At 38.8% G+C, this 25499-nt stretch overlaps 1 protein-coding gene across 2 annotated transcripts; it reads right to left on the bottom strand.

Annotated features, from left to right (window-relative positions):
* Positions 1-449: 449 nt before the first annotated feature.
* Positions 450-24702, bottom strand: LOC129713990 (F-box only protein 47-like). Of its 2 annotated transcripts, none has more exons than XM_055663436.1 (12): positions 24510-24702; positions 21637-21757; positions 20541-20745; positions 18939-19100; positions 17418-17494; positions 13766-13843; positions 12401-12509; positions 9593-9769; positions 8636-8779; positions 7546-7688; positions 6497-6656; positions 450-3375 (listed from the first exon to the last, which is right to left on the bottom strand). In XM_055663436.1, exons 3-12 carry the CDS (start codon positions 20743-20745, stop codon positions 3263-3265), a joined length of 1368 nt encoding a protein of 455 aa, XP_055519411.1. In that variant the 5' UTR covers positions 21637-21757; positions 24510-24702; the 3' UTR covers positions 450-3262. The 2 variants fall into 2 exon arrangements, with proteins under 2 accessions (XP_055519411.1, XP_055519409.1); XM_055663434.1 differs by having other exon boundaries at positions 21654-21757.
* Positions 24703-25499: the final 797 nt, after the last annotated feature.

Genomic DNA, 25499 nt, shown 5'->3' with positions numbered 1-25499 from the left:
TCATCTTTCCACAACATTCTGTAATTAGTTACACCATAGGGTGCAAGCGAGTCACTTACCACAACAGCAGCAACATCCTCCTCCATCCTAAGGCTCATGGCTAACCGGGGATTTGGATAAGGCTAATTGTCTTTTTGGTAATAAATAATAAATGAGTTATAGATACCCACATGATTTCAACATTCATGCCCACACAATTTACGTGAAATATAAGATAGACACAAAATGCTGGAGTAACTCAGCGGGACAGGCCGCATCTCTGGAGAGAAGGAATGGGTGACATTTTGGGTTAAGACCCTTCTTCAGACTATTCTTCAGATTATGTGAAATATAATTCTATTGTATATTTGTTAGAAAATGTTAAAATGGAAATAAAAAGAGTTTGTTGATCACTCCCTTATTTCTTGGCAATTGGCTTTAGTGCAGTCTCCGACATGGGGAAACAACCTACCTACACCAATGGGTACTGGGTGGGGTACTGCAGTTAGCACTTTGGGTGAGGTACTGCAGTTAGCACTGTCAAGGGGGCAGGAAAGACAATTAGTTGTGAACTATAGTGTGACATTGTCACAGTTGAATGAAAACACTAAATTCCATGTGTAGTTTTGAAGCTTTAATGTTCATCAACAGCAAACATGAAGAATACATTCATAAATCTATTTACAAATAAATAATTTAAATGATTTTGCATGTTACGTTTCAATACTTTAAAATATCTAAATTATCTAGCACAAAATGATAACAATAAACAATATATTTATATATATTTTACTTGTAAATTAAAACTAATTTTTAGCTAAAACAATTACTCAACATTTGGGAGGTAGTCTTGTTACGTACTAATTTTTGTTCAAAATTAAAATGTTGCAAAGATTATGACTAATTTTAACATTGTTTTATTTGTTTGTTTCTTTTTGGCTTCAGTAATAAATAAGGACACATGACCATTGAGCTATTATGCATGTTGTTATTCATTTGATGAGTAAAGGCTGCATAACTAGTCCAAGCCACCACATCTCAACAAAAATTATAAATTTAAGGTCAAAACTTAAGGATGTTTAAGGCCCACATAAAGTTAAATGGGGGGGGGGGGGGGGGGGGGGGGGGGGGGGGGGGGGGGGGAACAGGGGAACTCACCACCAGAGCTTTCTGCCAGCAGCTGAACCTTAATCAATTAGAAATGGAGGAGAGAAAATCTCAGGCTTGAAAGGTGCTGATTAACAAAGAACAATAATTTTATTTGCAAATAAATATCAGGTGGTTTGTCATGGATCTGTTAATTCATCCAAAATTAATATTTTCCACTTTGCCTGCTCTTTACAGCCATCAATGGACAGCAATGGCTACAGGTCAAAAAACCCATAAACATCTTTAGAAAGTGGCACTGCTAAATTTTAAACTTAACATCATTGTGTAAAAGAGGAGAGTAATAAATTAATGGCTGTGAAAAAGTGGTGTTCAGCTCTAAAGACTCTTTATTAAAATTATGTTGATGTCTGAGGCATGCTGATGGTTTGACAATCCCAGATATCAGCAGTGGGGTGGCTAAAATACTTGCTTCTCTCACATGCCTTCATAGATACTGGCCTTAGTAATTTGCAAATTTTGAAGAATAGAAATGGTATACAGCAGGTAAGGATTAGCGTAACAGCTTGTGGATCGACAATGCTTTGTCTTTTAGTAACGTTTACTTGCACACATTGTTGCATTGGACAAGGCTACAACCTCTGCTGTGCTGCAGGGTGGTGGAAAAAAAAGAGATTCAAAGTGTTCAAACAGTTCACCACAAGCAGCATAAAAACAATGGCTTTCTCAAATACCCTTCTTGGAGAATAGTGTGAGGTGATGCATTGTCAGAAGCTCAGGAGTTGCCCAGATCTATTGGTTCTCAGCAAGACATTGCTGTGTGATCCTGAAGGTCCCCAACAAAAGAGAAACATCTATAATACATAACATTTACCTTGTACACCGCATTTTAGTACACAATTACATTACCAATTCCCCATCAGATAAGCTGCAGATCACTAAGGAGCTTTGAGGAGAATCTACTGTTACCTATATGCCAAAGACCATGCCATATAACATTTAACAATGGAGACACAGGAGACCATTTTACATCTCTACTCATGTTCGAGTTCATTCTGTATATGTTCTACAATATTATTTGGCAACTGGAGTATTTTTACAGATGTGCCAACTTCCATGCTGCACTAATGACAGAAAAGGTATTGATACATTTGGGCCCAGCTATATTTTGTTTATACCAAAAATGTAACCCAATGCTCCGTGTATTATATTTATAACTATTCCTATACCGCACAGAATTAAAAATAAGGTGCCATGCGTTGTTTTGTCCAACCAATTGACTCGAAAATCAGAAGCAGTATGAATTTATATCCAATGTTTGTACCTCTTGTTAACTTATCTTTCAATATCAGGATTTCTGTAATAATAAATTTCTGTGCATTAGGTACAACACACACATATTAAAAAGTATTAATACAATGACAATAAATACAGTACACTCATTATAATGTGCTTGTGTGTGACCTCAGCTAACAGCAGCAATTTCCAATGCTCATCTGTTAAGCAGCATAGTTTCAATCTGGAGGTAAAGTTGGTTTAACTGACTACGCGTACCATAAACACTGTATTTCCATCCTAGTGTAACATCTCCAAGGAGATTGTTTTTAAACCTGACAAGTAATGGATCATTTGTGGAATTTGGAATTTCTAATTGATCAAAGTATACATTTCTGGAATTTGAATCTGGCACCTGGGTTTTATCCATTTTAGTTTTTTCCACTTGAACATGCAACAACTTCAAGTCTGTACCTATACATGACTTCACAGCCACAATTAGCAACAGAGCTGTGTGCAAGCTAAAGCCTGTCTCCATAGAAAGGAAAGCAGGCTGAGGATCATGAGTTGGCAATACTTCATTCCCAAAGGTGGGGTGGCTTTGAGAATTTATGAAATGTTTTTGCCTTTCTCATGGCTAAAATCAATTACAAATAATAAGCAGCTCATGGCCAGATTAGTACAAGATTGTGGATTATCATTTCAACTTGATCCAAGCAGTTCCTGAATCTAACTGTGGCACCAAGAGATATTATTTTAACTAGAATTAGTTTTACTCTTAGAAGCAAGTACTGTACATAAAATGCTATCTGAGTCAAATAAAATTCACTTTCAGTCAGGAAAATTAAGAACAAAATAAACATAGATTGCTTGATCTGACCATTGATTTCAGGAACATCTTTCACGTTAGTACGTTGCTGAAGGCATGAAGCATGATTTCTTTATGAAATTCAGCTTGGGCGTTCACCATATTGTACATGTTGTATGTTACTCCTTCATCCTCCTCAAGGCCACCTGTAGGACAGACACGAGACAGCATTTATTCACAGCTTAGTCCACAATATAGGCTTCAAACAATTGAAAAATGATTTTCAGTATCAGAAATCTATCAAAGAACATAAATTAGAGTACACATCATTATTATTAAACTCAAGGTCAACTTAGTTAAGAATCTTCACTGATTTAAACAGGAGAATTTCCTGATACTATTAGTTCATCAGATAGCAGGATTAACAAAGGGTCAATTATAGAGGTTTTATACGCCTCTACAAGATCACACCTTAGCCTCCAAGGAATAAAGTTCCAGCCTGCCCAATCTATCCCCATAGCCTTGGGCACTAATCAAGCAGAAAAGGAACCCAGCCATTTTAACTACACACACCAATCTCACAGGGCAAGGAGTGAAAATTAGGACCAGGAGCAGGCCATTCAGCCCTCAAGCTGGCTTTAGAATTTAATAAGATCATGGTCAATCTTATTGTGACCTGAGTAATGAAGTGTTGATTAAAATAAGCATGAAGGTGGTGGAGAGGATATTATGTAAGTTAATTGGATGAATTATTTCACAGATATATTCCACTTGAGTGAAATAATTCAAAGAACCTTGCCATTTCTCCCTAACATGCACTTTATTAAGCCGATTGTCATAATTGCTATCATATTTTTCAGCTGTTTGTTTTAGGTAGAGGAAAGCTGCGAGCCTGCATTGGAAGGAGCTGGAACTGTCAGAATGCATTAATGTAATGGATAAAACTGGCTATTTTTATTCTCTATTTGTTGGAGGGTGGTGTCAGATGACATAGATTCAAGAATGGTACAACATTTCTGAAATTACCTAGGGGCAGAAGGATTTATTTTAACGCGAGATTAATAATCAGTTCACTTGCAGCGTTACTTGTTTTCCCAGTTAATGCTCATCTTCTGGGAAGAAACAAGAGTGAATATTTTTCTGGTGATGGGAGTATGAGAGGAGGAAGAGGGGAATATTGCAAAATTGGAAAATTGCCAAAGAAGTTTGTTTCATATTTTACCTGACCCTTTTTCACAATAAAAGAAAAACGATCAAACACCATGTTAAATATTCAAATTCCTTATCACCCATTCTGAGTTACTGTCCAAGATGCTCAGACCCAATAAGTCTTAGAAATATGAGATAAATTAGCGAGCAGATGGGAACAAACATGAACAGAATAAGCTAGAAAGAAAAAACTACTGAATAAAATTAAGATTTACATATCACTATTGCAAAAATTCCAATGCATATGAAACAAGACAGCTACAAATTTGCATAGGTTTATCAGTTTTCAATCAATTGCCATAATTTTCAATGACAATGTAAATAAGATTTGATTAGAACCTGTTTCAATGCTGTCATTAATTTATCTTCTTATACTGACTTCCCCACCCCCATAACTTCAAACTGACAACCTTTCGTTAAAAGAACATTTGATTTGATTGATTTGGCATTTATGTTTGTCAGCCTGTGCCTGAAATCGGTAGTCAATGCCTGCAGCTAAACTTATGATGTCACAAGAGGCCATTCTCAGTAATCCGACTAATGATATAATGAAATGATACCTTTCACAAAATTAAACTATTCAAAATAAGCTATTCAACCCAAGAGGTCCATGTCAAGCTTTTATGCTCCATATGGGCTTCATCCAATCCTATTTCATTTGACAATATCACATATTTTCTCCCCCCAACTACATCTAACTTATCCTTAAACACACCTGTTATGTTACCATACCAATTCATCTTGTCAAAGAGCCGCATTTTAACCACCTTGAGAAAGCGAGCTGCATTTATATTGCTTACAATATTCAAATCTACTACTTACAGTAGGGGCGTCTCCCGTGTTACTTAGTTGTTGTGTTCTTAGATCTAACCTCAGTAATTTAGAAAGATATATAATAGACTTGAGCATTTTCCCTGTTGCTAATTTTAGTTTAGTTTGGTTTAGAGATACAGCACGGAAACATGCCCTTCCGCACCGACCAGCGATCCCCGCACATTAACACTATCCTACACAGACTAGGGACAATTTCCATTTACCAAGCCAATTAACCTGCAAACCTGTACATCTTTGGAGTGTGGGAGGAAACAGAAGATCTCGAAGAAAACCCACGGGGTCACGGGGAGAACGTACAAACTCCATACAGACAGCACCCGTAGTCAGGATCGAACCCGGGACTCTGGTGCTGTGAGGCAGCAGTTCTACCCTCTGTACCACCATGCCACCCGTAAGCATTCCTGTCAAATGTTATTTGCTAATGACTCCTGAGAAGTGGCTTGGAATGTTCCAAGGTGCTACACAAATGCAGGCTGTTGTTGTTCGAGGCATGTGTAATATGGCGCATCAAGCGCTGTAAAGCAGCAACTCTACTGCTGTGCCACCGTGATGCCCTATATAAGTGAATACATATTCTTGTGGGTTGTATACAAGTTAAATTTTGAAAAACACATTGCCTGGAGAATTCAGGTAGCGTACGACAAAATAACCTTATCTTGAACAAAAGAAATGGCTGAGTAATGTCCAGGCAATTTCCATTTGTTTCACTGCAAATTTTTGTCGTACCCTACCTGAATTTTCTCAGTAATGTGGCTTTCAGATTTTAACTTGCGTACAACACACACAAAAGTTCCTTTTCTTCTTTCCAGAGATGCTCCTTTCCTTCCCTCCAGAGATGCTGCCTGTCCCGCTGAGTTACTCCAGCATTTTGTGTCTATCTTCGATTTAAACCAGCATCTGCAGTTCTTTCCTACACACAGGGAAGTTCATTCACTTGTATCTTTCTAAATTACTGAGGTTAGATCGAAGAATGCAAACACTTGGTAGCACGGTGTTGCCCGTAGTAGGTTGCAGGTTTGTTTATTTTACATTGCTTAGATTGATAATATACTAATATGTGTTTTTAAATTAGATTCTCAAAATGTTTTCGCTAGTTAGTAAAAATGCTACATAATTGTTGAACTCAAGACCAATGTTGGTGGAGAATTGTTTTTTAGTCAAAAACACTGAACAAGTGTTCGGCAATTAAAAACCTGCCCCTCCCCCAATTACAATGTAACATCTTGAATTATCCATGATATAAAAAGTACAGGCCAATTAAATGTAAAAATAAAATGTACTCACTGAACATTAATGATTCAATCATGTCCATGGTAACTCGAGCAAAAACCTTCTCAATGGTCTGTAAAAAATTCCACCTGCTTTCACTGCTGGTTATAACCTTACAGATTCTGTGAACCATTTTAACAGTCCAGTCCATGCAGTATCCATCCTTTTCACATACCTAGACCAAAATGAAAGGGACTGCTGATGTTGATACTTTCTTAAAAGCACAAACACTACACTCTGCTAGAGATTCTCAGATGAAGTTCTGATAAGACGCCTTTAAGATAAATTGTTAACTGTTTTTTTTCTCATAAATGCGCATCGTTTACTTGATAATTCTATCTTTTCTGTTTTTATTTCAGTCGTGTTCTCTCCAAGCATGACACCAATGTAATGTCAATGTTATTGATTTTGAACAATTCGGTGCTGTGCCTTCATTGTATTTTAACGTTGTGATTTACCTGCTTTTAACTATTTATTTATACTGTTCCATCAGGGACTGGATTGTTTTTAGTGTTATTATGTGTGAAATGTTTTAAATTTCATGTGCGATGCTCCGGTATTCCCTGGGAAACATCTTTTCATTTTGTACTGTACAACTGTTGCTTGCAAGATGACAATAAAGGTTGATTGATTGATTGATTGATTACCAATTTTTCAATTAAAATTGAATCTGAATCTGATTGATTGATTGATTACCAAAAGTACAGTATTTGCAAACTAGACCCTTGTAATCAGCTTATAAAGAGCTAATTTTCTGCTATTAATTTAGTCATTTCCAAATTTAAGATTCAGTTGCAAAAGATGAATGTTCTTAACACATTAATTATGCAATATCTCATTTTTATAATGCTGGTGGACCTCAATGCCATGACGTCTCTTAGAAACATTTAATTTTCAGGATCTCTCCTTTCATTTATCAGCTCACTACTTACAATTTTCTTATCAAGGCCCTTAATAAAGATTCAGATATTGAAAACATCAACTTTGTTTATCACCCATATACCTGAGCATATGAAGTACTCTCTCCCGGGATGATAATACCTGATTCAGTTCTATCCACTCACCAAAGATAGGAACACAATGAGTGTGGCAAGTTCGTTCAGCCTCCCATTTACAGCTTTATTGGCCAGAAATGTAAAGCACATGTTATTTCCACAACAGATCAGAAGACGAGCACTATTCTCCAGAAGCCATTCTTGGGGAAACCCTGGAATGAACAAAGACAGCGCATCAGTACCCTTTAAATTGTTCCATATCCTTCCTCTGTTTTGCTTTGCCTCAAGGCATAAACATCTACACTTCACGCTGCCTCTGCATGGCCACCAGCATAATCAAGAACCAGTCTCTTGAAAGAGACCCTTTCGCTGTACCTCGGTACACGTGACAATAAACAAAATTTAAAAAAAGACAAACCCCTGAGTGAGTCCTTGATCCCTTCTTAATTCAGACTATTCCCTTCTTAGTCCGAGCTTGCTGGAGTCAGCTCTAACATCCTAAACAATGCTTGAAAATAAGATCAACTCATTTGGAACATATAACTAAACAGGACCCACTCAGCCAAATGGATAGGCACTATTTTAATTGATATTTTAATGCACACAATTCAGAGCTGCAAATTCAAAAGCTCTAACTGTCAGAGGGACAAACTGCAGAAAACTGTCAATGAATAATAAGAATGCTGCTAGCAACAACTACCCATGTTATGTTAGACAATGTATTTTAAAAAATAAACATCTGGTTAACAAAACGGTCTGATGATTAGAAAGAGATTTTCAGACAAGGATACTCCATGGAATATTATAGTCCTGCTGCTGGTGGGATTACCGAAATGCCAACCATGAACCTAATCAAAAAGATCCCCTCAAGCTCTGTTCCTCATGCCATTCACTGTACTTCTCCTCAATAATTCTTAATTTTCCAGCATTCCTTGCCTCTTTATAGTATTTGTCAGTGCTCTTCTGAATTTACTTTCTTCTTTTTCAATACTGTAATCATTCAATTGTTATATCTTCCCAACATTCTATGACAATCTTGCACATTTTTAATTGTGTTAGGGAATAATTGTTCTTTCAGAAGACATTAAAATGTTGAAGCTAGGTACTTTACTCATTTATAATCTCTCATGATCTTTGAGAATGTTTAAACAGTTGTTACCTGCTAACTCTTCCAACAAGGTAAAAATGTCATCGGCTGTCCATTCCTTGGCATTTTCATGTAGCAACCTAACTGCTGCAGCAAGACCTTTTATACTCTCCTCGCCTGCAGGGATCTGGTTCATATGATGCCAATGGATTTGACCTGAACATTCAAAATAAGCAAACAAAATGTTGTATTTATAGAGCATTGTACAAATAATTCATTTCATACACTCTTAGAAAAACAGAAGAAATAGAAACGAGAATGGCAATTTGGTCCCTCATATGTGTTCCACCTTTCAATAACATCATGGTTGATTTTTCATTTCACCATTAGTTTCACTATTTTGTCAGAGTTTTCTGATATTGTAATTAGCAGAATAGAAATGGGTGAACCAGTTTTTATGATATATTAAAATGGGAGAAAAGTGCAACATTTATACGTTTGTTAGTGATATACAGCTAGGGGGTAGTGTGGGCTGTAAAGAAAATGTAAAAAGGCTTCATGGGGATACAGACAAGTTAAGTAAACAGGCAAGGACATGCCAAATAGAACATAATGTAGAAAAATGTGAATGTGTGAAAAGGAGAAAGATAGTGATTTTTAAATGGCGAGAGATTGATAGATCATTGCACAGGAATCATTGAACGTTAGATGCAGGCACAGCAGGAAATTAATTTTCAAAGGGAAAGAAAAGTCTTTAGTTAAATCTTGGAATTATTATTTCTGGGATATCACTATTGATAATGTTCATTTTCTGAAATCTAAATACTTTTGTATACATTTGGTTTAAAATGGACAATATTGGCGGTCTACTTTGTGACAGATTAGCCACACATTGTCCAAACCCTTACACAAGTGAGGTAATGACAGTTGTCAGTTAACAGATTCAGATTATATCAAAAAATAGTAGAGAACTTGATTTTTTTTTTTTAAGTACATGAAGACTGAAACGTGTTCTAAACCTGCTCTTACCATCATTGATGGACATAGGGCCATAGAGCAAGTACAGCAGTCTAGCTTGGTTGACCATTGGCCAAGGCTTAAGAATGCGAGTCAGCCAGAAAGCGATATCGCTCTGATGTACCCAGTGATCTAGAAGAACCCGTCGGTAAAACAGACGAATCTGTAACTCCAGCTTTCTGCTCGCACCTAATTTGAAAGTAACACAAAAAATTATGTTAGGAATTGTATGAAACTTAAAACCATAATTTATAAGAATTGTATTGACTTTGTGTGATAGCTTCATATGTATTTTGTTTTATTGGGCAAATCAAGAGTTTGGGAATGGGAACTAAAGGCATGAAAAATATGAAATAGAAAGTTCATGCAAGGTATTACAATTTAATCTAGAAGATAATAATGAAACCCCTCTCCTTTCACCCAATCGTACTCTGGCACTCAGGATTTCATTTTGAACACCAACTCAGAACAAATAATTAAGCATCATCTGTATGAACTAACATATTTAAATAGGAAAAGAAAGTAATTATTTACCAGAGCTTACATTTTAAAAACATATAGATCGCACGAGACGGAGCAGGGAAAAACAGAATATAAATTCCATAATTTTAGATTTTGATGATTAAAAAATTGCTAATATATCTGATGAGACAAATAACTGCACAGGGTAATAATATCAAACAGACATTGTCAATGTATTATTTGCACTTAAAATGACACATGAGCACAAAGAAACACTGAGCATGCAGAAACATCTTTAAAAATGCTAAACAAGAGTTGAGGGCCCTTGTGCTAGAAATCACAGATGGTTTCTTCTGTAAATTGAAAAGGACAAGCAAAATAATAAAAAGCTGCCACATCAAAACGCGTATAAAATATTGTACAAAACACAGGTACAGGTTCAGAACTGCATTCGCTACATGATGTACTGAATAGGTTTATGCCCTCTGCAACGGTTGTTTCCACAAAGTCTCTTTAACAAAAGTGCTATGTCAGTTATAGTGTTCTAATGTGCTTTGAAATAGTGATAATCTTATAGTAAGCACCTACACTTCTCCTGCAGTTATTTGCTGATGAGCCATGCAGCCAGTGACAAATATGCAGAGCAGATAAAAGGCATTTCTCCTAGAGCCAGGTCAGAGATGGGAATCCTTGTTTTCCTTGTAGTTGCCTCTTGTTTCAACCAGACCAAGAATGCCAATGGTAAAAGCTAAAGACCAAGTTCTTTTGCCTTTCAAAGATCAAGTGAGGAGTATGAAACTCACCAAACCAAGACACACAAATCTGACCAGAACCGTGAACCACCATTCTAAAGAACTTTCAACTTCAGTTCTTCCAAACAATGTTTTCATCGGGCTGTTAAACTTTACCCTCTAACAGGAGACCTTAAAACTTTTACTTCACTTGACAAAATAAATACAATTTTCATTATACCTCAGCAGCCTCTGGTGGCAAGATTAATCACTGCATCTGCAAAATTTATTCAAATCGGGCTAAGCCGAAGTTTAATGATCATTTATTTCCATTTGTTATAACTTATTTACATTGAGATTTCATGGGACCATTTATTTTATATCAATGAATCAAATTAATTCAGTGGTGAAGCTCCTTTCTAAATAGTTTATAAGGGCAGCATAGTCGCGCAGCTGAGCTCCAGAGACCCAGGCTCGATCCTGACCTCAGGTTCTGTCAGCGTGAGGTTTGCATGTTCTCCTTGCGACCAGTTGTCCTCCCACATCCTAAACACGAACAGGTTTGTAGGTTAATTGGCCGTCGTAAAATTGCCCCTAATGAATGAATGAGAAAGTGGGATAAAACTAATGTGACCGGGTGCCGGATGGTCAACATGGACTCTGTGGGTCGAAGGGCCTCTTTCCCTGCCGTATCGTATATTTCATAATTCCATCCTCTGTAAAATGCATTATATAATTAAATGTGATTCATTGTAAATGTTCTGAAGTAAAATAATTATTATTTAGTTTAGTTTAGAGTATAAAAAAGGAGTTTTATAAAAAGGAATTTGCTTAAATTTAAATAGTTACGTAAGATTATGCAAGGAAATCAACATTCCTGTTTCCTTGAAGTTGTTGCACCTTGTTGGTGCTAGCCACAGTATGAAGAAGGGTTTCGGCCCGAAACGTTGCCTATTTCCTTCGCTCCATAGATGCTGCCGCATCCGCTGAGTTTCTCCAGCACTTTTGTCTACCACAGTATGAAACTTTGTCTTTGCTGGGCTTTTTCATGCATAAATGTTGCTTGTCAGAGCCAGCACGTAATTCCAACATATTAGGAAACTCCAGTCACCAGAAAACAATTGGAAGCAAGGACATGTTCTGTACAATCGAATGACAATGAAGTCAACTGTTGAATTAGCTGGAAATCAGTTCTTTCAATACAAAGAAGCAATCACATTTGTGACTTGCTGGTTGGAGAGGCTTAGTGTCATACCAAGATTTCACCTACTCACTGAATCATTACTGTCTGTACATATTAATTTTTATTCAAACAGTGATTGCTAATGATAGTCACTGAGGCTCGTGGCTGGAAAGAGTTGCTGAGTCTAGCATTGCATGGGTGTTGAATTAACAGACAAGAGTTGGAATGACATGTTCACTGAAGCGAAATACTGTTAATGGCCATACAGTATCTTCAAATATTTCATCTAATTTCTATAACAATGTAGGGTTTAGTCACTTTTCCCTCAAACCATCCTTTGACCTAGCAATAGCAAAATTAGTTTTATCATTCTGCATGTGTACAGAGTTTTCATATCATAGTTTTACAGGCTGAGCATGTCTGCTTCATTGCGATACTTGTTACCTGGTCTACTGCACACCACACTTTGCATTTTTCGAGGCAGATTCGCACTTTCATTCAGAAAGTTGAACACTCGGTGACATTCCAGCTCATCCCAGCCCGCTATAAGAGTCTGCAAGAAGAGACAAGAAAGTATTTATTGTAAGGCAAAAACAAAATGTACACTTCCTGTAACTCATAAAAATTCAGCACAGATGGTGGGGTCAAGGAAAGAGCATTCACGTCGCGGCCTTGTTTCCACCAATCTTTCCACCACCACGTACAAGAAGCGCAAGGCGCCATTGTTATGCAGATGCACTTTATCTGTTTATATATGTGTACATTGAACTGAACTGATCTGTATTTATGCTTACAATATTCTGTTGTGCTGCAGCAAGCAAGAGTTTCATTGTCCTATCTGGGACACATGACAATAAACACTCTTGACTCTTGACTTGACGCCGAGAGGTGTGTTCAGGTCTGGCTGAACAATTTCTAATCTTGCGATGTGGACTCAATAAGAAGAAGCACAAATGGTGGCCATTCAGTCCATTGTGTCCATTCTAGCCAAATATGAACTACTAAAACTATTGCTACTTCCCAACCTTTGGTTGACACTTTTGTAAGCTCTGCCACAACAAGTACTCCTTCCAGCACTTGTTAAACTCCTGACAATTTCCAACTCCTGCTGTCAGTAAATAGAACAATAAACAGGAGGTGGCAAGATGATTCACCAAATGTTCCCTTCACGCTATGCCCTCACACAATACTTTAGGGAGAATTAGATCACTGGCAAAAACTGTATCAATTCAGCATTGTAAGGAAGTAATATAACTGCAGTTTGAGAAAGGGGAAGATATTCGTTGAGGCTTCACATCTCTGATTGCTAACTGTGTACAAAGCATGTTGGTAGCCCAATGCACTGATCCCTACACATTCCAAAACTGCAAAGGTAAGTTCATCGGGCACTGATGGTCTTTCATGTGTTTAGCACTAAGGACTAAATGTTTTCTTTATTTAGTGATATTGAGTTACAGCCCAATTGTCAGAAACTTTGTTCCAATGTGCTTCAACCAATAATAATAATGCCCTTCATACTGATAAAATCAATTAAAAAATAAAGTAATGAAATAATAATAATGCATTTTTCATCATGGAGGACAATTTTGATATATTTCACTGCATAAAAGCCCAGGACTTTGTTTCAATATTATCCTTCTATGAAAAGTTAGTAGATTCCTACTGTAACTTGCCCTGCATGACTTCCAAGTTAGATGTTTTTCTGTGTATATCAAACAAATCTATTCTATCTCCATAACCTTCAACATCCTTTTAGATCACTATAAAATAACTGTACCTACGATATATAAAGTGTTGCTTGAGCCTTACCTGTAATAACATCCCAAAACAAGCAAATCCTGAACACTGCACGACCATTGTACAGCCGCCCATCCTAAAACATGGATTCTGACAAAGGAGAAAATAAAAAAGATACTTTCATGAACATCTTTAACACACAATATTCTTAATAAAAACACAGGATAATTGTTTGGTAGGATTCCTTTATGGTTATCCATCTCTGATGATGAGTCACATCACAAACATCACCCATCTCTTCCAGATGCTGATTGACTTGGGAAAACATTTGGCATGTTAATTTATTTCAAGGTGCAGTTTTTATGGTTATTTCTTTGATGTCAATAAAAATCTTGGATAAGAACCACGTAAACAGAAGAAACTAATCCAGAGGGACTAGTCTTCTGCCAGAGAAATTAATGAGCAATGTACAATTCTCCAGTCAGAAGCACCTTGAGTACTTGATTCTAAACGTTCAAGTGGTAGAGGTGGCACTCAGAGAGCCATTTTACTGATTTCTCAAATCAAAGATCTGAGATAGAGGGACGTCCAACAACCCAAGTTCAATCCTGACTCCTATTTCTGTTTGCCTGGTGTTTGCATGTTCCTTTGCGGTTGCATGGTTTATTCCGGATGCTCCAGTTTCCTCCCACATCCCAAAGATGTGCGAGTCAGTAGGTAAACTGGCCTCATAAATTGTCTCTGGCGTGTAGGTAGGTGAACGGTCGATTCTGAGGAGAAAATGCAATTGGTGTAGGATTAATGTAAATGGGAACTTGATGTTGATGGAAACTCAGTAGACGGAGTATGGTTTCATATCTTATCTATCTATCCATCTATCTATCTATCTATCTATCTATCTATCTATCTATCTATCTATCAGGATAATCTATCTATCTAAGGAGCTAAGAGCTAACATTGAAATACTACACAGAAGCTGGTCATGAGGTAAAACTGGTCTGGCACAATGTCTGCGCTCCACACAAGACTTTCTCCACCCTACCAGCATATTCTTTCAATTTCAATCCTTTCTCCTTTCAGACTCCAATTAGCTATCTCTTGAACACATGCATAGTATTCACATTAACTGTACTATTTGGTGGCGAATTTAACATCCTGACTAATCCCTGGGTTTCTTTGAATTCTTTGCTGCTGTATTTTGCTTGAGTTAGGGAAAGGAAAATAACAAGCCTGAAATAACAACTTCAACTAAATTGTGAGAATGTGGCAACAGAACATGAGATCAAACTAGCAAGAGGTATATTTACAACCAAGTGCATGATAAGTGTCATTAATGTTTAGGATAAAACAAAAGATAGAGCCAACAGGGGGAGAAATATACGCTAATCTTTTCAGTAAACATGCATAAGTTGGAGCTGTTTGCACAGTGATTTCAAAGTGCAGTTCTATTGACTATAACTAAATCAAATTTTGAAATCAGAGTGCAATAAGTGGCCGCTATTATATTCCATGCTTTGTACCAGTGATCAATTTTGGGACATTTCTATCCCAATTTTTTTGAATAATTGAAGAATTAAATGAGGAGATAATGGCAGCTTTCTGAATGGTTAAAGCATCACAATGATAATTATCTTGAGATGATTAGAATATCAGCAAATTCTTTTAATTTTGAGGCAAAGTTGCAATCCCAAAAGGAGCTGTTTTAAAATTCTGGTCACTGCCGTAATGTAGGAAACATGGCAGTAATTACTGCACAAAACATCCTGCAAACTTCAACAACGAGTGCCCATATAATCTGTTTCAGTTATATTGGTTAGACATTTCTGAAGTTACAAAGGCAACGTTTCTTTTATCCTCAGTTCAGCGTCAGACCCAAAAAGCACATTCTTGGCTAAGGCAGGAGAGATTAAAGGACACTTTTTTCAAGACTCACTTTGGGGACTGGCTGATCCATACGTTACCCATTTTAGAAATAAGCAATCAAAAACTCACACAACTCAATCACAAGTTCAGTTATAAGATAAAAATCAGAGATAAATGTCATTTGTAAGACCTGATGCAATTTTGAGGCACAAATGATTGAAACGTGTACCATTTTCTTTGGTTTCCCTCAACATCAACAGTTGCAAAATATTTCCTTTCAAACGTTTTCTGAGATATTTATCAGAATGGAGCAAAAGATTATAATATTCGTTAAAGAAAAAAAGTACTAGTGTTGAAGAACACAAAATATAAAACTTAGCAATTAAACTAATTGGCATACAGGTTTCTTTTTCATATTTCTGTATTCCATATAGGCTATTTATTCCCCATCTTTGGGATATGAAAGTAAACTGGAACACCCTGAAGAAACTCGCTCTCCCTTAAGGGAGAACATGCAAACTCTACAGACTGCACCAGAGATCATGTCAAACCCAGATTACTGTTGTACCAGAGCTGATTGTCCGAGGTAGCACGGAGCAGAAGGTGCTGTGAGAATCAGAGTCATACAGCACGTAAACAGGCCCTTCCACACAACTCGTCCATGCTGACCAAGATGCCCCATCTAAACTAGTCTCGTATGCCCGCAATTGTGCCATATCCCTGTGATCCTTTCACGTGCCTATCCAAAAATATTTTAAATGTTGTTATTGTGTCTCTCTCGACAACTTTGTCTGACAGCTCATTCCATATACCCACCACTGTGTGGATAAAGATGCCCCTCAGTTTATTATTTAATCTTTCCCCTTAAACCTATGCTCTCTGGTTCTTGATTCTCCTACCCGTGGAAAAATACTCTACATTCACCCCATCTATTACCCTCATGACTTTATACACCTCTCCAAGATCTCCCCTCAGCTTCCTACGTTCCAAGGAATTAAGTCCTAGCCTGCCCAATTTCTCCATGCAGCTCAGACTAGATGAGTTTCTATGGTGAGACTATTCTGGTTATCTATTTTATCTGTCAATGAACACCGGGTGGCGCCACCAGCAGTGGCAGCCGCGCCAACAGTCTGTCTGTCCTTTCTTCTTTTTTGTTATTTTTAGTATGTGTTAAAAAGTATGTTTTAGTGTTCCTTGGGGGAAGGGTGGGGGGGGATGGGGGACACTTTTTTTTCAATCTCTTACCACACCGGATATGCGTTTTTTTCCCATATCGTATCTCCGTCCCCACTGCGGCCTAACATCGTGGAGTTGGCGGCATTTCCTGGAGACCGACGGGCGCCCCAAGCCACGGGAGTCTGCGGGACTTTAACATCGCGGAGCTTGCGATCCCTTTGCCGGGAATCGAAGCTCCAACCGTGGGGCCTGTGGACTTAACATCATGATGCCCGCAGTTTCTGGTAAGAAGAGGCCAACTCGGGAGCTCCATGCCGCGATGAGAGTTTCAGCCGCCCTGACGCGGGAGTTTCGATCACCCCGATGGGGGGGGGGGGGGCTTCGATCGTCAGCGGCGAGGGCTTTGATCGCCCCGACTGCGGATGGTTTGACTGCCCTGACCACGTGGAACAAAGAGGAAGAAGTTTGAACTTTATTGCCTTCCATCATAGTTAGGAATGTGGAATCTGCTGTGGTGGATGTTTATGTTACCTTTTATGTGGATGTGTGGCTTGTTGCTTTTCACTTAGTATGGCTGTACTCAAATTCTCTGTACCTTAATCGGTGCATGTGACAACACACTGACCTTGAAAGATTCTTACTCTTTTGTATGCAGCGCATTTGTTTTACAAATACAATATCTTACCTTTAATAATTGATTATGCACAAATTTTAGTCTTTCCTTCGTGGGAAGCAGGAGCGTACATCTTTTAAACAGCAATCCTGAGTAAACAAAACCAAATGTTAGTTTATATAACATGGTGCTGCAGATAGATAAGGTCAATGATGGCAAAATGGATATTGCTAGATCTGGCCCAATCCTTCCTATCCCTGACCAGAACTGCGTGTAGTGCTGCAGCTGAGGTCTGACTAATATATTATAAAGATGGAGCATAACCTTCCTGTTCCTATATTTGGTGCCCCAAATAATGAAAGCCAGTAACCCATATGCCTATCTAACCAAGTTATCTACCAGTGCTGGAACCTTTAAAGATGTTTGACCTTGCACACCAAGGTCCCTCTTTTACCAAATATGCCCCAACCATATCTGTCATGGTGTATATCCTAGCCTCATTAGTACTCCCAAATGCATCACTCCAATTTACCAGGGTTAAACTCCATCTGCCATTTCTCAGGCCATTCACCAATATTCTCATAACATTCTGAAGCCTGACTACTCTCCACACCATCAACAACCCCACCAACCTCTGTCTCATCAACCAACTTACTAATCATACCTCCTACATCCATTTCCAAATCATGCATGTGATAAGATTATTAAATTTTGTGGCCACATAAAGCCGAACAGCAAAAATACATTTCAGGAGAACCAGGTAGTATTGGGAAATTAAAGGTATGGCAGGAACTGTTGTCAGGATGAGATAAAATAAAAATTGGGACAATCTCAGGTTATGCATTAACAGCAGTTAGCCTAACTGGCCAAAAAGCCTTAATGTCTGCTACAAATGTTGCTCAATTGTTTGACACTCCTTAGCATAAGAGACAAGTTCCTGCTCTTTAATTGCATTTAATGGCCTTTCTGAGTATTCCAGATGCATTATTATTTTTCTTTCAGTGATATTTAAAACCAAGGAAGTTGTGAAGCTGCTCAGAATTCTGTTCAGTGAGCTCTATGTGTCTGACTAATTGTGTACATGTCTATTTGTTGAGAGAGATAAGGTGAACTCTGCATTGTTGCCTATTGACTCCCCCAACTATTGTCAAAACTCCTGCCCTTTCAACCACATGCATGCATGTCACAGAATGACAACTATTTAAGCACAGGAGGAAACAACTTCTGCCAACTGTGCCTATGTCATGGTTAATATCAGCAAAGCACCGTCATGCCATTATGCAGCTTTTCTCCCAACCCTTTCATATTATTCTTTGTCATGTTCCCGTAACATTATAACTAAAACCAGCTTCAATAACCATCTGCACAAAAACATTTAACCTTCAAATATTTTATTATGAAATACATTTCTGCTTCATAAAATACGCCAATGGAACAAAAGGCCAGTGGGTGGCTGATACCCATGGATCAGTACCCTAGCAAATTGATTTTCATGGACAGGCGAATTGGAATCTGCATGAATATTAATTTGTAAGCTTTATATCATGGCCTTAGGCTCCACTTTATATGTCTTACTCTCCTTTAGAAAATTACCTAAAGATCTGTAGTGTTCCATTGCAACTGATTTCTTGGAAACATCAGTGGAATGGAAACCCTCCAATAGAAGCCGTCTTATTCCCGATGAAGTGGCAATATAACCCACAACCTGAGTGCCAACCACCTTTGATGCCATGCTCAGAACACTGATGTCTGTCACTGATAAAAACAGAAGACAAAATAATGTACCACACCTGATTATTATCATAAAACTAGACTTAGGGACATGGTAGCATAGGTTGGGTTACTAGCAATCCAGAGGCCCACACTTAAGATCCACAGACACGAGCTGCGGAATTTACATGAATTAAAAAGATGTCAAATAAAAAACTTGTTCATCATCAGTAATAGTGAATTCATAACATTGCTGGACTGTCAAACAAAAATCTGGTTTATTAATTCTCGTAGAAGGAAATTTGTCTTTGTTATGGCCTGATCTATGTGGAATTGTATGCTCATGTGGGCTTCTGACAGCTCCATGGCACACCACTCATTAATTATTTTTTTAATCTTTCACCCCAAATCTTTCAAAATTACCATCTCATCCCAGACAGAGTCCGAATGACAATAATTAACCAGTGAATAATTAACCAGTGAATGGAGAGACAACAGGTTTGAAAAACATCAATCTTGTTTTCAACAAAAATATCATCCACTTTCAGGGAAGGCTTTCAGGAATTTGTAAACTGAGGACAGAGCAATAATTGAACGTGAGACCTTATCGTTTATTTATCTCAGTGCCTCAGCACTAAATGATTTTCTTTATAAAGAGATAGTAAAACACAAATAATACCCCATGCTTATAATTTAGATTTGAGGAAAATATTACAATGGAAACCACTGTTTCACTAACATAATTCATCACCAATCGTTAGCAAGGTAACTGTCAGATAAAATAGTTAACCAGAATTGTCTCACCACAGAAACACATCTTGTCTGGTTAGAAATCTCAAGGATCCCAGGCACCATCACTAAGCTGTACTGAGTGTTATCATTGTAAGAAGGATATTGGGAAGGGAAAATTGAAAAAGCATCAACCTCTTTTGAAGGAAAGCTATTGTATGCAGAATACTGAGAAAATGGGCTCAATAAGATACTCAGCCAGTTGGAGAGATGAGCTATTGTCCGAATATTACTTTTCCCTCACGGACGTGTCATTGTGATCAGACCATTGTTTAATATTCATCCTTAAAAATGCCCTTGAACCTGTCATTTCAAAGGATATTTGGACAAATCTAGAGTTAATAGGGGTCAAGGCCACAGGTCTGTCTATTCACTAGTGAATCACATGGGTGTTTATAATGTCAAGTTGTTTAACGGTCACTGGGAAATGCCATTGACTTTTTTTAGACCAGATTAATGAATGACATTTAAATTCCCTAAAAGGTGTGATGGGATTTGAATTCCTATCTCTGCTATACTAGTGAAAACCTCTGGATTGCTAGTCCAATAACGCAACCACAATGCTTCAAAATCTCATGACTTCCACGCGAATCAACATTTTCAGGAGAGACGGAGTGAAAATCACTCAACTAAAGAAATCAATACAAGGAGAAAAAAAATATTTACTTAAAAAATGTACTTATTGTGATATTGTACCTGAAAGGTAACACAACACTTTGTGAAAGATTTCAACTGGTATTAACTGGAAATAGCCACAGTTATACTGTATGTGGAAGTTTTCCAGTCTATCACCACCTTTCTTGGATTGTAGTTGTCTGCAGCTTCTTCTGTATTTTTGAGTTGGAATGAGGGTGAAAGCGTTTATTCTCAGTGGTGCCTCATCTCTCTCCATAGGTTTCATCTATTATTTGCAAAACAAACAGATTACCTTATTTTACATGTAAAAAAATGCATGCTTCAGACTACTTTCTTTATCTCTTTCCTTTGATTTTTGCTTAAAGCTTTATTGGTTAGGCAGAACCATAATCTAAAGCTGTCCGTCACACCGGTGGTCACTCTTAACATTCAGCTTTAGAAAACCATTTGAAAGACAATTCAAAGCACAAAATCTGACTAACCTGATAGTTTTAAACTGTTTGCCAAAGTTAAAATAATTATAAAATTTAACGCCATTTTTTAAATCGTTTCAGTATTTGCTGCACGAACATGCATCTGACAGAAAGTTCCTTTCCACTCTTGTGATATTACATACAAACAGCTGAATAGAAGAGTCCTATTATAGGAATAATATACTAAACTAATACTTATCCACACTTATATTATCCACAAAAGATCAAAGCAATATGTTTTTTCAGACACAATCCAGTACTGTAACAAGCTGGGAATTATTGCCATAATTTACATTCTTTACCACAGATATTCTCTTTATTTCCCTTAAACCCATGGCTATTTCAGTACACACATTTTCAGTCCTCATGAACTAGAGTATATTTTTACCAGATAATTGTGCCATGTAGTAATCGAGATCAGTAGTCACATTAAAATGCCTGTCATTATAACCTATTATCACAATTTTATCTTATTTTTAGGAAACAGTGGGGCAAGCACTACGGGCCAATGGGTTTGACTTAAAAATCTAATTTTAATAAATCTTCTCCCAAAAGTACAGCTAAGCAAAAGATTTCTTTGAAAATGCAGAGCTTAACTATTACTACACAACAAAGCAGATTCCCTGTACTGTAACCAGTTTCTAAAAGTTGACCTGAAATAAAGTCCCTGGCCATAATCTTACTTGGGTTTGCTGCTAACCTTCATGGAGTCTTCTTGCTTCTGTTTTTCTGATGATTTCATGAAGACTGCTCAATTGTCCTTGATCTCTCCAAGGTGCCTTTTCAAAATACTTTCAGCTTCCTCTGAAAAGGAAAGCAAATATGTACCTCTCAATTTGAGATACTCCTGTCAAGAATACACAAAACATGTTGAAATGCCCCAGTCTCACATTCTGTGATCCAGCATGTTTTGAATCCATAATTCAGATCTACTATGCTAGTTAGCTAATTCTAACTGAGATCCAAAATTAACTGAGGTAATTAACCAACCAGCGCAACTTTTGTGATCCCAATTGTCTGCATTTCTGACGTGGAAAGTTTGGGTGACAGACAGTTCTAGCAAAAGGCATAAAAGACACTATTGCAATAAAGGCCATTATAAAACCACAATTTAACTGTGTCCTACAGTTATCCTTCTTTGTTCTTGTCAAAATGTTTGTTGAATAGCTTGATTCTTCCAAGGAATAAATTCATCAAACTTGGATCAGTTTATAGGCATAGCTGTAATTTTGCTCACACTCGAATAAAGCTTAAGCATTTTTATTCCAATTACTGGGCAGCTCACTTCTTCCAAAATAAATCTATGGCTCAAGAAGTCCCTATTCTTTGTAGTCATTTAGCACAAGAACAATGTTCTGTTACAACATGTCTTTGTGATCATAAAGCTTTATGGCATATAGGGCACTGGTCAAAATTATATCTGTATTGGTATTGGGTTATTATTGTCATGTGTACCAAGATACAGTGGATCTGCCTCCTGATAATGCAGCCCAAACTCCCATTCCTTCTCTCCAGAGATGCTGCCTGTCCCTGTCCCGCTGAGTTACTCCAGCATTTCATGTCTATCTTCAGTGTAAACCAGTATCTGCGGTTCCTTCCTACACATTTCGTCTGCAGCCAAAACTGGATCAGGATCCAGAGCACCAAAGATGAGGAACATAGGTACATCTGCAACTGAAGCCAAAGTCTTGAGCACTAGTATATTTCTTGCTCATCACAATTTATTACATTATTGTGTAATTTGTAAAAAAATAATAATTATGTGTGTTTGGGTATGAATAGGAAGGGAATCCAATCTAGCACCACCAAAATTCTGAGGGTGTCAGATCATCAGTTTTACTGAATAGTGTAAACTAGTATCTGCGGTTCCTTCCTACACATTTCGTCTGCAGCCAAAACTGGATCAGGATCCAGAGCACCAAAGATGAGGAACATAGGTACATCTGCAACTGAAGCCAAGGTCTTGAGCACTAGTATATTTCTTGCTCATCACAATTTATTACATTATTGTGTAATTTGTAAAAAAATAATAATTATGTGTGTTTGGGTATGAATAGGAAGGGAATCCAATCTAGCACCACCAAAATTCTGAGGGTGTCAGATCATCAGTTTTACTGAATTCACTCTGCAAGAAAATCTTTTAGTTTGGCTTATTTTGTCAATCACCTTCATTCTGTTGGTACACAAAGATGCTGGAGAAACTCAGTCTGAAGAAGGGTTTCGGCCCGAAACGTTACCTATTTCCTTCACTCCATAGCTGCTGCTGCACCCACTGAGTTTCTCCAGCATCTTTGTGTACCTTCGATTTTCCAGCATCTGCAGTTCCTTCTTGAACACCTTCATTCTGTTACTGGGCCCACTGTCAATGAGTCAATTTATCTGTTTACATCCTCTAAATTTTAAATACCACTATCTGATCCCTGACAACCTCCTCAATTCCAAGTAAAACGCAGTGCTGGATTAACTCAGCGGGTCAGGCAGCATTTCTGGAGAACATGGGATTGGTGAGGTTTTGGGGTCGGGACCCTTTCTTCACACCGCTGAGCTACTCCAGTAATTTGCGCCTACTTTTGTACACCAGCATCTGCAATTCCTTCTTCCTCCTGTTTCCAAGGAGCACAACCCCAATTTTTCCAGTCTACCAATGTACCTCTCCCTCATTCCCATAATTTCAGTGACTCTCTATAGGGTGGCATAGCTGGTAGAGTTGCTATCTCATAGCAAGAGACCTAGGTTTTATCCTGACTTCGGGTGCTGTCTGTGAGGAATCTGCAAGTTCTCTTTGTGACCGCATGGGTTTCCTCCCACATCCCAGATTAGTTGGCCTCGATAAATTAAATTGCAACAGGATAACATAGGGTGATCAATGGTCGGCTTGGACTCAATGGGCCAAAGGGCCTGTTTCTACGTTGTATCATTAAACCAAACTCTTATGCATCTTTTGCAAAGCGATGGACACTTAAAATTTTTAAGCTAGAGGGGAAAATGGAAGAGAGATGGAAATAAAGTGATCTAATATGTCGTTATGAGTTTTGGACTGATATTTTCCTGAAGTCTTGTCTGGTGCAGAAGCTGGGTGGTGAACAATTGAACCACATTAACCAAGCAAAATAACTGGCTAAAGGTCATAAAACCCAAAACGGCAAAGTATTCTTTCTCTCTCTCCACAGACGCTGCTTGACCTGCTGAGTAATCCATCATTTTGGAGTTTTTCCCCCAAAGGCTTTAAGCAGCTGCAGTTTGATAGATATTTCCACCAGATTGACCTGCAGTCTCTCAGGACTTTGCTGCAAGGATTTGCATTGACTTTTAAGGGTTGGTTCAAGACAAGTCTTGGTTCTTGGTTTCTTGGTCATCCAAAATATTCCAAATGGAATTTAAAGTGGAGGTCTCCCTCACCCACCCATTTCCACAGGGTGCATGCAGCCTGGCACCAGCACAACACCCTTGGGTGCCTTGGGTTCTGTGTTTTTTAAGAGATTTGCGGGCTTTTGACGGAAAAATCAGTCTTGATTGTTTCTTTTCCTCCACAATTGTGTTGTTTATCACTCCTCACCTCCTTGTTTGGCGAGCTAGATATAGAGCAGCCACCTTGTCCTGTGTGGCTTTTAGTGTTGGAGCCTCCAGGCTGGTTTAGAGTTAATAGACAGGCGATGGTTTGTTTGTTTGAGCTGCAGCGCCGCCTCCGGGCTCCGGCCTCGCGCCCGCCCGCCCGCGAACAACTCGCCGCCGCCGCGCTCCCGCCCAAACCAGCCCGTCAATCACCGGGGGGTGGGGCGGGACCTCGCCGGGCCTCGACGGCCTGTGATTGGCCGACCCTGACACAGCGTGGGACTTTGCCGTGCCCTGGAGCGCTGTGATTGGTCGACCCTGTTATAAGGCGGGACTTTGCCGAGCCTTGGCGCACTGTGATTGGCTGATCCTGACATAGGGCGGGACCTCGCCGGGCCTCGACGGCCTGTGATTGGTCGACCCTGACAGGGGGCGGGATATCGCCGGGCCTCGACAGCCTGTGATTGGTCGACCCTGCCACAGAGTGGGACTTTGCCGTGCCCTGGAGCGCTGTGATTGGTCGAGCCTGATATAGGGCGGGACTTTGCCGAGCTTTGGCGCATTGTGATTGGCTGATCCTGACATAGGGTGGTTCCTTGTCGTTCTGTGATTGACCGAACCCTGACAGAGGGCGGGACATCGCCGGGCCTCGACAGCCTGTGATTGGTCGACCCTGACACAGAGTGGGACTTTGCCGTGCCCTGGAGCGCTGTGATTGGTCGACGTTGACACAGACGGGACTTTACCGGGCCCCCGTGACCTGTGATTGGTCGGCCCTGATTATAGGGCGGGACTTTGCCGGGCCCCCGTGACCTGTGATTGGTCGGCACTGACATAGGGCGGGACATTACCGGGCCCCCGTGACCTGTGATTGGTCGACCCTGACAGGGGGCGGGACTTTACCGGGCCCCCATGACCTGTGATTGGTCGCCACTGACATAGGGCGTGTTGTCCCCGCCCCCATTCACTAACTGACACGTACATCAAATCAAGG

Source organism: Leucoraja erinacea, chromosome 37, assembly GCF_028641065.1.
Source record: "Leucoraja erinacea ecotype New England chromosome 37, Leri_hhj_1, whole genome shotgun sequence".
NCBI classification, from domain to species: domain Eukaryota; kingdom Metazoa; phylum Chordata; class Chondrichthyes; order Rajiformes; family Rajidae; genus Leucoraja; species Leucoraja erinaceus.
Note: the sequence above shows the minus strand (reverse complement) of the source record. Positions and strands in the feature narration are given on the sequence as shown.